General features: G+C 51.3%; 1 protein-coding gene across 2 annotated transcripts; it reads right to left on the bottom strand.

Moving 5' to 3' along the window:
• Positions 1-87: 87 nt before the first annotated feature.
• Positions 88-14,255, bottom strand: RDH8 (retinol dehydrogenase 8). Of its 2 annotated transcripts, XM_077192250.1 has the most exons (7): positions 14,141-14,255; positions 9,190-9,351; positions 6,953-7,132; positions 5,655-5,748; positions 3,864-4,047; positions 2,092-2,520; positions 88-1,825 (listed from the first exon to the last, which is right to left on the bottom strand). In XM_077192250.1, exons 1-6 carry the CDS (start codon positions 14,244-14,246, stop codon positions 2,296-2,298), a joined length of 951 nt encoding a protein of 316 aa, XP_077048365.1. In that variant the 5' UTR covers positions 14,247-14,255; the 3' UTR covers positions 88-1,825; positions 2,092-2,295. The 2 variants fall into 2 exon arrangements, with proteins under 2 accessions (XP_077048365.1, XP_077048366.1); XM_077192251.1 differs by lacking the exon at positions 9,190-9,351 and having other exon boundaries at positions 14,141-14,246.
• Positions 14,256-15,237: the final 982 nt, after the last annotated feature.

Here is a 15,237-nt window from a genome sequence, read left to right as displayed (position 1 = left end):
AAACCCCCCCAAAATGTCCTAAAATCTCCTAAACCCCCCTAAAACCTCCCCAGTTTCACCCCAAATCCCCCCAAGGACTCCCCAGAATTTTTGGGGTGCCCTCAGACAGGGCAGACTCAAAGACACCTGAGGACCTCGAGATTCAGGTGAGACCCCCCAAAACCTCCCCAAAACCCCCAACTCCCTCCTAAATCTCCTAAAACCTCCCAATTTCACCCCAATTTCACCCAAATTTCACCTCAAATCTCCCCGAATTTTCCCCCCAAACCCCAATTTTTGGGGCGCCCTCAGACGGGGGTGACTCAAAGACACCCGAGGACCTCGAGACCACCAAAAATCCCTAAAATACCCCTAAACCCCCCACATAAAAAGCCCTAAAAGCTCCCTAAATCCCCTAAAATCACCCAAAAAGCCCCAAAATTGGCGTTCTCAGACGGGGGGTGACTCAAAGACACCCGAGGACCCCGAGACCACCAAAAATCCATAAAATACCCCTGAACCCCCCACACAAAAAGCCCTAAAAGCTCCCTAAATCCCCTAAAATCGCCCCAAAATTGGTGTTTTCAGATGGGGGTGACTCAAAGACACCCGAGGACCCCGAGACCACTAAAAATCCATAAAATACCCCTAAACCTCCCACATAAAAAGCCCTAAAAGCTCCCTAAATCCCCTAAAATCACCCAGAAAGCCCCAAAATTTGATGTTTTCAGACGGGGGTGACTCAAAGACACCCAAGGACCTCGAGACCACCAAAAATCCATAAAATACCCCTAAACCCTCCAAATAAAAAGCCCTAAAACCTCCCTAAATCCCCTAAAATCACCCAAAAATCGCCCAAAAATTGGTGTTTTCAGACGGGGGTGACTCAAAGACACCCGAGGACCCCGAGACCACCAAAAATCCCTAAAATACCCCTAAAACCCCCACATAAAAAGCCCTAAAACCTCCCTAAATCCCCTAAAATCACCCCAAAAAGCCCCAAAATTTGATGTTTTCAGACGGGGGTGACTCAAAGACACCCGAAGACCCGAGACCACCAAAAATCCCTAAAATACCCCTAAACCCCCCACATAAAAACCCCTAAAACCTCCCTAAATACCCTAAAATCGCCCCAAAATTTGATGTTTTCAGATGGGGGTGACTCAAAGACACCCGAGGACCTCGAGACCACCAAAAATCCAGAAAATACCCCTAAACCCCCCACATAAAAACCCCTAAAACCTCCCTAAATACCCTAAAATCGCCCCAAAATTTGATGTTTTCAGATGGGGGTGACTCAAAGACACTCAAAGACCTCAAGACCACCAAAAATCCCCCTAAATATAATACCCTAAATAAAATACCCCTAAACCCCCCACATAAAAACCCCTAAAACCTCCCTAAATCCCCTAAAATCGCCCAGAAAGCCCCAAAAGTCCCAAAAATTGGTGTTTTCAGATGGGGGTGACTCAAAGACACCCGAGGACCTCGAGACCACCAAAAATCCCTAAAATACCCCTAAACCCCCCTCAAATAAAGCCCTAAAACCTCCCTAAATCCCCTAAAATCGCCCAAAAAGCCCCAAAAATTGGTGTTTTCAGACAGGGGTGACTCAAAGACACCCGAGGACCTCGAGACCACCAAAAATCCATAAAATACCCCTAAACCCCCCAAATAAAAAGCCCTAAAAGCTCCCTAAATCCCCTAAAATCGCCCGGATTTCGCCCCAAAAAGCCCCAAAATTTGATGTTTTCAGACGGGGGTGACTCAAAGACACCCGAGGACCTCGAGACCACCAAAAATCCATAAAATACCCCTAAACCCCCCACATAAAAAGCCCTAAAACCTCCCTAAATACCCTAAAATCGCCCCAAAATTTGATGTTCTCAGACGGGGGTGACTCAAAGACACCCGAGGACCCCGAGACCACCAAAAATCCATAAAATACCCCTAAACCCCCCACATAAAAACCCTAAAACCTCCCTAAAATCGCCCAAAAAGCCCCAAAATTTGGTGTTTTCAGACGGGGGTGACTCAAAGACACCCGAGGACCTCGAGACCACCAAAAATCCCTAAAATACCCCTAAAGCCCCAAATAAAACCCCCTAAAACCTCCCTAAATCCCCTAAAATCGCCCTGATTTCGCCCCAAAAAGCCCCAAAATTTGGTGTTTTCAGACGGGGGTGACTCAAAGACACCCGAGGACCTCGAGACCACCAAAAATCCCTAAAATACCCCTAAAGCCCCGAATAAAACCCCCTAAAACCTCCCTAAATCCCCTAAAATCGCCCCAAAAAGCCCCAAAAATTGGCGTTTTCAGACGGGGGTGACGCGGCGGCGGCAGCAGCGGCAGCTGAGGCAGCGCAGCAGCGCCAGGCTCAGGTGGAAAGCGGGGCCGAGGTCGAACAGGAGGCGCTGGAAGGTTCGGACGCCGAGGTCCCCGCGGGGGTCGGCGAAGCGCAGGGCGAGGAGGGGGGAATAGAGGGGGTTGGTGGGGGTCCGGAACGGGGGGCGGCGGGCGCCGATCACCGACACGATGGCCTGGAAATGGGGGGGACAGGGAAAGGGGGGAGCAGAAAGGGGTTTGTGTAAAAAAAGCAAAAAAAATCCCACGAAAATTGTAAAAAAACCACCAAACATCCCCCAAAAAATCACCTAAAAATCGCCTAAAAAACCCCAAAGATGGGGGGCGGCGGGCGCCGATCACCGACACGATGGCCTGGAAATGGGGGGCACAGGGAAGGGGGGAGCAGAAAGGGTTTGTGTAAAAAAACAAAAAAAATCTCTGAAAAATCGCCCGAAAATTGTAAAAAAACCGCCAAAAATCCCCCAAAAAATCACCCAAAAATCCCCTCAAAAGCCCCAAAGATGGGGGGCGGGGGGTGCCCATCACTGACACGATGGCCTGGAAATGGGGGGGACGGGGAAGGGGGGAGCAGAAAGGGGTTTGTGGAAAAAAACAAGAAAAATCCCCGAAAAATCGCCCGAAAATTGTAAAAAAAACACCAAAAAATCCCCCAAAATTCCCACGGAATTGCACGAAAATCCCAGCCAGGTAGGCAAAAAAAATCCCCAAAAATTCCCCCCCCCCTAAAAAAAAATAAATCCTAAAAAATCGCCCCAAAAAATCCCCCAAAAAACCCAAATCCTGACCTGCGCCACCTCCTCGGGGCTCTGGCCGAAGGTGTCGAACACGTCGCGGCTGGCGGGCAGGAAATGCCCCAAAACTGCTCCAAAAATCACCATAAAACCCACAAAAAATCCCAAAAAAATCCCCAAAAATAAAAAAAATCCCCAAAATTGCCCTAAAAACCCCAAAAAGCTCAAAAAAATCCTAAAAAAAATCCTAAAAAATCCCAAAATTCCTCCACGTGCTCACTTACGCCCTCTGCTGGCTGGCGGAGGAAATGCCACCAAATCGCCTCATAAACCGCCCTAAAAACACCCCCAAAATCGCCATAAAAACAAAAAAAAAAACCCAAAAAACCCCAAATTTTCCCCAAATCCTGACCTGCGCCACCTCCTCGGGGCTCTGGCCGAAGGTGTCGAGCACGTCGCGGCTGGCGGGCAGGAAATGCCCCAAAACTGCTCCAAAAATCACCACAAAACCCACAAAAAATCCCCAAAAAATCCCCAAAAATCCCCCCGCAAACGAAATCCCCAAAATTGTCATAAAAACCCCAAAAAGCTCAAAAAAAATCCTAAAAATAAAAAACACACTAAAATTCCTCCACGTGCTCACCTACGCCCCCCGCTGGCTGGCGGCGGAAATGCACCAAATCGCCTCATAAACCTCCCTAAAAACACCCCAAAAATCGCCATAAAAACAAAAAAAAAAACCCAAAAACCCCCAAATTTTCCCCAAATTTCCCCCAAATTCTGACCTGCGCCACCTCCTCGGGGCTCTGGCCGAAGGTGTCGAACACGTCGCGGCTGGCGGGCAGATAAACCTCGCGGAAGTAGCGCAGGGTCTCGGGGTCGGTGCCGGGAAATTCGGATTTTTCCACCTCCTGCAGGACCTTGCGCTCGAACTCCGTGTTCACCGGGCCCGGCTCCACCAGGGACACGCTGCGGGGTTTTTGGGGCTTTTTTTGGGTTTTTGGGATTTTTTGGGATTTTGGGGGTTTTGGGGTTTTTGGGGGGGTTTGGGGATTTTTTGGCGATTTTTTGGCGATTTTTGGCGATTTTTTGGGGGTTTATGGGTATTCTTATGGGGATTTTTAGGGGGATTTTTGAGGGGTTTGGGGGGGTTTTATGGGGATTTTTGGGGGATTTTAAGGGGGATTTTTGAGTGGTTTTTATGGGGATTTTTAGGGGATTTTTGAGGGGTTTGGGCGGGTTTTTATGGGGATTTTTTGGGGTTTTTATGGGGATTTTTAGGGGATTTTTGGAGGGGTTTGGGCGAGTTTTTATGGGGATTTTAGGGGATTTTTATGGGGATTTTTAGGGGATTTTTGGAGGGGTTTTGGGGGCGTTTTTATGGGGATTTTAGGGGGATTTTTGGGGGCTTTGGGCGAGTTTTTATGGGGATTTTTTGGGGGTTTTATGGCGATTTTTAGGGGGATTTTTGAGGGGTTTGGGCGGGTTTTTATGGGGATTTTTAGGGGATTTTTAGGGATTTTGGGGAATTTTTGGAGTGTTTTTTGGGGGTTTAGGTGGGTTTCTATGGGCATTTTTTGGGGGTTTTATGGGGATTTTTAGGGGGATTTTTGGGGGGTTTGGGCGGGTTTTTATGGGGATTTTTTGGGGGGTTTTTATGGGGATTTTTAGGAGATTTTTTCGGGGATTTTTAAGTGGTTTGGGAGGGTTTTATGGGGATTTTTTGGGGGGATTTTTGAGGGGTTTGGGTGAGTTTTTATGGGGATTTTTGGGGATTTTTGGGGTAATTTTGGGGGGATTTTGGGGTGATTATGGGGGGATTTTGGGGGTAATTTCCGGCATTATTTTGGGGTGATTCGGGGCCATTTTTGGGGTGACTTTTCCAGCGATTCCGAGGGGGTTTTGGGGTAATTTTGGGGTGATTTTGGGGGTAATTTCCGGCATTATTTTGGGGTGATTCGGGGCCATTTTTGGGGTGATTTTCCAGTGATTCCGAGGGGGTTTTTGGGGTAATTTGGGGTAATTTCCGGCTTATTTTTGGGGTGATTCGGGGCCATTTTTGGGGTGATTTTCTGGTGATTTGGGGCGATTTTTGGGGTGATTTTCCAGTGATTCCGAGGGGGTTTTTGGGGTGATTTGGGGCCATTTTTGGGGTGATTTTCTGGTGATTCAGGTCCATTTTTGGGGTGACTTTTCCAGTGATTCCGAGGGGGTTTTTGGGGTGATTTTGGGGGTAATTTCCGGCATTATTTTGGGGTGATTTGGGGCGATTTTTGGGGTGACTTTTCCAGTGATTCCGAGGGTTTCTTTGGGGTGATTTGGGGCGATTTTTGGGGTGATTTTCTGGTGATTTGGGGCCATTTTTGGGGTGACTTTTCCACTGATTCCGAGGGGGTTTTGGGGGTAATTTCCGGCATTATTTTGGGGTGATTTGGGGCCATTTTTGGAGTGATTTTCCACTGATTCCAAGGGGTTTTTTGAGGTGATTTGGGGCCATTTTTGAGGTGACTTTTCCAGCGATTCCGAGGGGTTTTTGGGGTGATTTTGGGGTAATTTTGGGGCTCCCCCGCACTCACAAGACGTTGAACTGCAGCAGCTGCACGGCCAGGCTCTCGCACAGCCCCTCCACCGCGAACTTGGAGGCCGAGTAGATGTCATTGAACACAACCCCTGGGAACCCCAAAAAATTTGGGGTTCCGGGAGGGCTCTGGGGTCTCCACCCCCCCCAAAAATTTGGGGGTTTTGGGGTCTTGATTCCCCCAAAATTTGGGGCTTGGGGGGTCTCAATTTCCTCAGAATTTGGGGCTTGGGGTCTCAACTCCTTCAAAATTTGGGGGGGTTTGGGAGGATTTGGGGCCCCCTGGAGGATTTTGGGGTCCCCAGGGGTTTTTGGGGGTCCCAAAAGTGAATTTTGGGGTGTCCCGAGAAGGATTTTGGGGTCCTGGGGGGGGTTTAGGGTCCTGAGGGTTTTCTGAGGTGCTGAATCCGAATTTTGGGGTCCCGAGGAGGAATTTGGGGTCCCAGGGGTTTTTTGGGGTCCCTGGGGTTTTTTGGGGTCCCAAAAGCGAATTTTGGGTGTCCCGAGAATGATTTTGGGGTCTTGGGGGGGGGTTTTTGGGGTCCAGGGTTTTTTTTTGGGGTGCTGAATCTGAATTTTAGGGTCCCAGGGGGTTTTTTGGGGTCCTGGGGTTTTTTTTGGGGTTCTGAATCCGAATTTTGGGGTCTCGAGGAGTTTTTGGGGGTCCCGAGGAGGATTTTGGGGTCTCGAGGGTTTTTTGAGGTGCCGAACCCGAATTTTGGGGTCCCGAGGAGGAATTTGGGGTCCCGGGGGCTTTTTTGGGGTCCCGGATTTTGGGGGGAATCCCGGGGTTTTTTTTGGGGTGCCAAAGCCGAATTTTGGGGTCCCGAGAAGGAATTTTGGGGGTCCCGAGAAGGATTTTGGGGTCTCGAGGATTTTTTGGGGTGCTAAATCCGAATTTTGGGGTCCCGAGGAGGAATTTGGGGTCCCTGGGGTTTTCTGGGGTGCTGAATCCGAATTTTGGGGTCCCGAGAAGGAATTTGGGGTCCCTGGGGTTTTCTGAGGTGCCGAACCCGAATTTTGGGGTCCCGAGGAGGATTTTGGGGTCCCGGGGGTTTTCTGGGGTGCCGAACCCGAATTTTGGGGTCCCGAGGAGGGGTTTTGGGGTCCCGGGGGTTTTCTGAGGTGCCGAAGCCGAATTTTGGGGTGCCGAGGAGGGGTTTTGGGGTCCCAGGGGTTTTTTGGGGTTCTGAATCTGAATTTTGGGGTGCCGAGGAGGATTTTGGGGTGCCGGGGGTTTTCTGAGGTGCCGAGGCCGAATTTTGGGGTGCCGAGGAGGGGTTTTTGGGGTCTCACCCTGCAGCCCCATGACGCTGCTGACCACCACGATGTGGCCGCTGCGGCGCCGCTTCATTTGGGGGAGCAGGGCCTGGGCCAGGCGCAGCACCCCGAAAACGTTGGTGTCGAACACGCGCTGCACCTGCGGCCCCGAGGCGCTCTCCAGGGGCCCCACCAGCCCCACCCCGGCGTTGTTCACTGGGGGGGGCGGGAGGGGTCAGGGGAACCCCAAAAAATCCCGAAATCCCCCCAAAATCGGCCCCTGGGGCGCTGAGATACCCAAATCCCAAAAAATCCCGTTAAATCCACCCCAAATCCCAATAAATCCACCCCAAAATCCACAGCGCTGAGTTGTTCACTGAGGGGGTCGAGAGGGGTCAGGGGAACCCCCAAAAATCCCGAAACCCCCCCCAAAATCGGCCCCTGGGGCCCTGAGATACCCAAATCCCAAAAAACCCCATTAAATCCCATAAAATCCGCTCAAATCCCATTAAATCCACCCCAAACCCCATAAAATCCACCCCAAAACCACCCCGAAATCCACAGCCCTGAGTTGTTCCCTGGGAGGGGTCAGGGGAACCCCCAAAAATCCCGAAATCCCCCCCAAAATCGGCCCCTGGGGCTCGGAGATACTCAAATCCCAGAAAATCCCAATAAATTTACCCCAAATCCCAAAAAATCCGCCCAAAAACCACCCCGAAATCCACAGCCCTGAGTTGTTCACGGAGGGGTCAGGGGAACCCCCAAAAATCCCGAAATTCCCCCCAAAATCGGCCCCTGGGGCTCGGAGATACACAAATGCCAGAAAATCCCATTAAATCCCATAAAATCCGCTCAAAATCCCATTAAATCCACCCAAAAATCCGCCCCAAATCCCTCAGCTCACGTTGTTCATTGGGAGGGGTCAGGGGAACCCCAAAAAGTCCCCAAATCCCCCCCAAAATTCACCCATCAGAACCAAACCCAGCCCCAAAGCCCCAAAATGCCTCAAAACCCCCCAAAAACCCCAAAACTCCCCCAAAACCCCAAACACGCCTCAAAAGGCCCCAAAAAACCCGACCCCACCCCAAAAACACCCCCAGAACCCTCAAAACGGCCCAAAAAACCCCAAAATCCCCTCAAAACCACCCCGGAGCTGCCCCAAACCCCCCAAAATCGCCCCAAAACCCTAAAATCACTCCAAACCACCCCAAAACCTCCCAAAATCCCCTAAAATCGCTAAAAATGCCCCCAAACCCCCTAAAATGCCCCAAAATTTTAAAAAAAAGCCCCAAAATGCCTCCAAACCGCCCAAAATGGCTCCAACCCCTCCCCTCCCAAAAGCGCCCTAAACTGCCCCCCAAAATCCCTTAAAAAAACCCAAAAAATCCCCTAAAATCTACAAAAAAAAAATCCCCAAAATTCCCCCAAAAATCGCCCAAAATCGCCCAAAATCCCCAAAATTCCCCCAAAAATCACCAAAAATCGCTCAAAAATCCCCAAAATTCCCCCCAAAATCACCAAAAATCGCTGAAAAATCCCCAAAATCGCCAAAAATCACCCAAAAATCCCCCAAAAATCGCTCAAAAATCGCCCCAAAATCCCCAAAAAATTCCCCAAATTCCCCCCAAAATCGCCCAAAATCCCCAAAATTCCCCCAAAAATCCCCCAAATTCCCCCAAAAATCGCCCCAAAAATCCCAAAAAATCCCCAAAATTCCCCCAAAAATCGCCCAAAAATCCCCAAAATTCCCCCAAAAATCGCCCAAAATCCCCAAAATTGCCCCCAAAATTCCCCCCAAAATCGCCCAAAAATCCCCAAAAAGTCCCAAAAATCGCCCAAAAATCGCCAGAATTCCCCCAAAATTCCCCAAAAAATCGCCCAAAAATCCCCAAAATTTCCCCAAAAATCGCCAAAAGTCGCCCAAAATTCCCCCAAAAATCGCCCCAAAAATCCCAAAAATCCCCCAAAAATCGCCAAAAATCGCCCAAAAATCCCCAAAATTCCCCCAAAAATCGCCCCAAAAATCCCAAAAAATCCCCAAAATTCCCCAAAAATCCCCAAAACTCGCCCAAAAAATCCTCCAAATTCCCCTCAAAATCGCCCACAAAATCCCCCAAAAATCCCCAAAATTCCCCCAAAAATCCCCAAAATTCCCCCCAAAAATCGCCAAAAATCGCCGAAAAATCCCCAAAAAATCGCCAAAAATCACCCAAAATCCCAAAAATCCCCAAAATTCCCAAAAAATCCCCCCAAAATTCCGGGCATTTGCTGACCCAGGACGTCCACGCGCCCCCCCGGCACTCCCTGCATGCACTCGGCCACGGAGCTGTCGCTGGTGACGTCGAGGCGCAGAATCCGCAGCGTGTCCCCAAGGGCGGCCCCGGCCGCGGCCTCCAGAGCGCCCCGGCGGGACAGGTCCCGCATGGTGGCCAGGACTGGGGAGAAAAATATCCAAAAATAACCAAAAATATCCAAAAATATCCCTAAAATATCCCAAAAATTCATCAGGGACAGGTCCCGCATGGTGGCCAGGACTGGGGAGAAAATACCCAAAAATATCCCAAAAATATCCCAAAAATTCATCAGGGACAGGTCCCGCATGGTGGCCAGGACTGGGGAGAAAAATATCAAAAAATATCCCAAAAATATCCCAAAAATTCATCAGGGACAGGTCCCGCATGGTGGCCAGGACTGGGGAGAAAAATATCCAAAAATAACCAAAAATATCCCAAAAATATCCCAAAAATTCATCAGGGACAGGTCCCGCATGGTGGCCAGGACTGGGGACAAAAAACACCAAAAAATCACAAAAATAACCCCAAAAATTCATCAGGGACAGGTCCCGCATGGTGGCCAGGACTGGGGAGAAAAATATCCAAAAATATCCCAAAAATAACCAAAAATATCCCAAAAATATCCCAAAAATTCATCAGGGACAGGTCCCCGCATGGTGGCCAGGACTGGGGAGAAAAATATCAAAAAATAACCAAAAATATCCCAAAAAAACCAAAAAAATCCCGTTAGAGACACCCCGGGACAGGTCCCGCATGGTGGCCAGGACTGGGGAGAAAATACCCAAAAAATATCCCAAAAATATCCCAAAAATATCCCAAAAATATCCCAAAAATATCCCAAAAATATCCCAAAAATTGATCAGGGACAGGTCCCGCATGGTGGCCAGGACTGGGGAGAAAAATATCAAAAAATATCCCAAAAATATCCCAAAATATCCCAAAAATATCCCAAAAATTCATCAGGGACAGGTCCCGCATGGTGGCCAGGACTGGGGAGAAAATACCCAAAAATAACCAAAAATATCCCAAAAATACCCCAAAAATTCATCAGGGACAGGTCCCGCATGGTGGCCAGGACTGGGGAGAAAATACCCAAAAATAACCAAAAATATCCCAAAAATACCCCAAAAATTCATCAGGGACAGGTCCCGCATGGTGGCCAGGACTGGGGAGAAAATACCCAAAAAATATCCAAAAATCACAAAAAAAACCCCAAAAATACCCCAAAAATTCATCAGGGACAGGTCCCGCATGGTGGCCAGGACTGGGGAGAAAATACCCAAAAATATCCCAAAAATATCCAAAAAATATCCCAAAAATATCCCAAAAATATCCCAAAAATCACAAAAAAACCAAAAAAATCCCGTTAGAGACACCCCGGGACAGGTCCCGCATGGTGGCCAGGACTGGGGAGAAAAATATCCAAAAATAACCAAAAATATCCCAAAAATATCCCAAAAATTCATCAGGGACAGGTCCCGCATGGTGGCCAGGACTGGGGACAAAAATATCCAAAAAAAATCCCAAAAATATCCCAAAAATAACCCCAAAAATTCATCAGGGACAGGTCCCGCATGGTGGCCAGGACTGGGGAGAAAAAACACCAAAAATAACCAAAAATATCCCAAAAATAACCCCAAAAATTCATCAGGGACAGGTCCCGCATGGTGGCCAGGACTGGGGAGAAAAATATCCAAAAATGTCCCAAAATACCCAAAAATACCCCAAAAATACCCCAAAAATTCATCAGGGACAGGTCCCGCATGGTGGCCAGGACTGGGGAGAAAATACCCAAAAATATCCCAAAAATATCCCAAAAATACCCCAAAAATTCATCAGGGACAGGTCCCGCATGGTGGCCAGGACTGGGGAGAAAAATATCCCAAAAATATCCCAAAAATATCCCAAAAATATCCCAAAAATATCCCAAAAATATCCCAAAAATTGATCAGGGACAGGTCCCGCATGGTGGCCAGGACTGGGGACAAAAAACACCAAAAAATCACAAAAATAACCCCAAAAATTCATCAGGGACAGGTCCCGCATGGTGGCCAGGACTGGGGAGAAAAATAACCAAAAATAACCAAAAATATCCCAAAAATACCCCAAAAATTCATCAGAGACAGGTCCCGCATGGTGGCCAGGACTGGGGAGAAAAATATCAAAAAATAACCAAAAATATCCCAAAAATCACAAAAAAAACCCCAAAAATTGATCAGGGACAGGTCCCGCATGGTGGCCAGGACTGGGGAGAAAATACCCAAAAAATATCCCAAAAATATCCCAAAAATATCCCAAAAATTCATCAGGGACAGGTCCCGCATGGTGGCCAGGACTGGGGAGAAAATACCCAAAAAATATCCCAAAAATATCCCAAAAATATCCCTAAAATACCCCAAAAATTCATCAGGGACAGGTCCCGCATGGTGGCCAGGACTGGGGAGAAAAATATCCAAAAATAACCAAAAATATCCCAAAAATACCCCAAAAATACCCCAAAAATTCATCAGGGACAGGTCCCGCATGGTGGCCAGGACTGGGGAGAAAAATATCCAAAAATATCCAAAAATATCCCTAAAATATCCCAAAAATTCATCAGGGACAGGTCCCGCATGGTGGCCAGGTCTGGGGAGAAAATACCCAAAACATATCCCAAAAATCACAAAAAAAACCCCAAAAATACCCCAAAAATTGATCAGGGACAGGTCCCGCATGGTGGCCAGGACTGGGGAGAAAATACCCAAAAATAACCAAAAATATCCCAAAAATATCCCAAAAATATCCCAAAAATATCCCAAAAATACCCCAAAAATATCCCAAAAATCACAAAAAAACCAAAAAAATCCCGTTAGAGACACCCCGGGACAGGTCCCGCATGGTGGCCAGGACTGAGGAGAAAAATATCAAAAAATATCCCAAAAATCACAAAAAAAACCCCAAAAATTGATCAGGGACAGGTCCCGCATGGTGGCCAGGACTGGGGACAAAAAACACCAAAAAATCACAAAAATAACCCCAAAAATTCATCAGGGACAGGGCCCGCATGGTGGCCAGGACTGGGGAGAAAAATATCCCAAAAATATCCCAAAATACCCAAAAAAACCAAAAATATCCCGTTAGAGACACCCCGGGACAGGTCCCGCATGGTGGCCAGGACTGGGGACAAAAATCACCAAAAATAACCAAAAATATCCCAAAAATTCATCAGGGACAGGTCCCGCATGGTGGCCAGGACTGGGGAGAAAAATATCCAAAAATAACCAAAAATATCCCAAAAATATCCCAAAAATACCCCAAAAATTGATCAGGGACAGGTCCCGCATGGTGGCCAGGACTGGGGAGAAAATACCCAAAAAATATCCCAAAAATATCCCAAAAATATCCCAAAAATTGATCAGGGACAGGTCCCGCATGGTGGCCAGGACTGGGGAGAAAATACCCAAAAATACCCAAAAAATATCCCAAAAATATCCCAAAATACCCCAAAAATTCATCAGGGACAGGTCCCGCATGGTGGCCAGGACTGGGGAGAAAAATATCAAAAAATAACCAAAAATATCCCAAAAATACCCCAAAAATATCCCAAAAATTCATCAGGGACAGGTCCCGCATGGTGGCCAGGACTGGGGAGAAAATACCCAAAAAATAACCCAAAAATCACAAAAAAACCCCCAAAAATACCCCAAAAATTCATCAGGGACAGGTCCCGCATGGTGGCCAGGACTGGGGACCAAAAAACCCCAAAAAACCCCAAAAACCCCATTAGAGACCCCAAAATCCCCGTTAGAGCCACCCTTAACGAGCTGGGGACAATCCTGGGATGTCCCCATCCCCTTGGGGACAATCCCGGGCTGTCCCCCCCCTCTCCCCTCCCGTTATTTCCCTTCCTCCCCTCCCACCCTGGGGACATTTGGGGACACTTGGGGACCCTTGGGGACATTTGGGGACCCTCCCGAGGTGTCCCCCATCCCCTTGGGGACAATCCCGAGCTGTCCCCATCCCCTTCCCTCCCGTTATTTCCCTTCCTCCCCTCCCGCCTTGGGGACACTTGGGGCCACCTGGGGACATTTGGGGCCACTTGGGGACCCCTGGGGCCACCTGGGGACATTTGGGGGGACCCCTGGGGCCACTTGGGGACACTTGGGGGCACCCCTGGGGCCACCTGGGGACACTTGGGGACCCTCCCGGGATGTCCACCCTCCCCTCTCGAGGTGTCCCCTCCCCTTTCCCTCCCCCCTTGGGGACAATCCCGGGCTGTCCCCATCCCCTCCCCTCCCGATATTTCCCTTCCTCCCCTCCCACCTTGGGGACACTTGGGGCCACCTGGGGACACTTGGGGACCCTTGGGGACATTTGGGGACACTTGGGGACCTTCCTGGGGTGTCCCCCTGACCCTCCCGGGATGTTCCCCCCTTTCCCTTCCCCCTTGGGGACAATCCCGGGCTGTCCCCATCCCCTTCCCTCCCGTTATTTCCCTTCCTCCCCTCCCGCCCTGGGGACATTTGGGGCCACCTGGGGACACTTGGGGACACTTGGGGCCACCTGGGGACACTTGGGGGCACCCCTGGGGCCACCTGGGGACCCTTGGGGACCCTCCCGGGATGTCCCCCCTCCCCTCTCGAGGTGTCCCCTCCCCTCTCCCTCCTGCCTTGGGGACAATCCCGGGCTGTCCCCATCCCCTTCCCGTTATTTCCCTTCCTCCCCTCCCACCTTGGGGACATTTGGGGACACTTGGGGCCACCTGGGGACACTTGGGGGGACCCTTGGGGACATTTGGGGACCCTCCCGGGATGTCCCCCCTCCCCTCTCGAGGTGTCCCCTCCCCTTTCCCTCCCCACCTTGGGGACAATCCCGAGCTCTCCCCCCTCCCCCCCCTCCCACCTTGGGGACATTTGGGGACATTTTGGGGACCCCCCCCCCCCGTCTTTACCCAGGTATCGCCTCTGGGGGTCCCGGGCCAGCAGCACGGCCACGGCCAGGCCGATGCCCGAGGAGCAGCCGGTGACAAGGACAGTGCGGCCCGGGGGGGCGGCCATGGTGTCACCTCTGCCCCCCCCGGCTCGGGGCAAAGGCTCTTAACGGGATCAGCGGGGGTGGCACTGGTGGCACCGCGACACCGGGGGGGACACGGGGGGGACACGGGGTCACCAAGGGGGGGGTGACATCCCGGGATCAGCGGGGGTGGCACTGGTGGCACCGCGACACCGGGGGGGACACGGGGGGGACACAATGGGGGGGCGGCCATGGTGTCACCTCCCCCCCCCCGGCTCGGGGCAAAGGCTCTTAACGGGATCAGCGGGGGTGGCACTGGTGGCACCGCGACACCGGGGGGGTCACCAAGGGGGGGGTGACATCCCAGGATCAGCGGGGACGGGGGGGCTGGCACTGGTGGCACCGTGACACAGGGGGGGACACGGGGGGGACACAATGGGGGGAGACACAAAGGGATCAGCGGGGACGGGGGGGTGGCACTGGTGGCACCGTGACACTGGGGGGGACACAGGGTCACCAAGGGGGGGGGTGACATCTCGGGGTCTGCGGGCACGGGGAGATGGTGGCACCGCGACACCGGGGAGGTCACAAGGGGGGGACACGGGGTCACCAAGGGGGGGGTGACATCTCGGGGTCAGGGGGCACGGGGGGGTTGGCACCGCGACACTGGGGGGGACACAATGGGGGGGACACAAAGGGGGGGACACGGGGTCACCAAGGGGGGGGGTGACATCCCGGGATCAGCGGGGACGGGGGGGTTGGCACCGCGACACTGGGGGGGGGACACCGGGGGGGGTCACCAAGGGGAGGACACAAGGGGGGGGGTGACATCCCGGGATCAGCGGGGACAGGGGGGTGGCGGCACCGCGACACCGGGGGGGGGACACAAAGGGGGGGACACGGGGTCACCAAGGGGGGGGTGACATCTCGGGGTCTGCGGGCACGGGGAGATGGTGGCACCGCGACACCGGGGGGGTCACGAAGGGGTCACCGGGGGGGGGGAGGGTGGCCATGGTGTCACCTCCGGTCCCCCCC

This window comes from Agelaius phoeniceus, chromosome 32 (assembly GCF_051311805.1).
Source record: "Agelaius phoeniceus isolate bAgePho1 chromosome 32, bAgePho1.hap1, whole genome shotgun sequence".
NCBI lineage: Eukaryota > Metazoa > Chordata > Aves > Passeriformes > Icteridae > Agelaius > Agelaius phoeniceus.
This window is presented reverse-complemented; position numbering and strand designations above follow the sequence as displayed.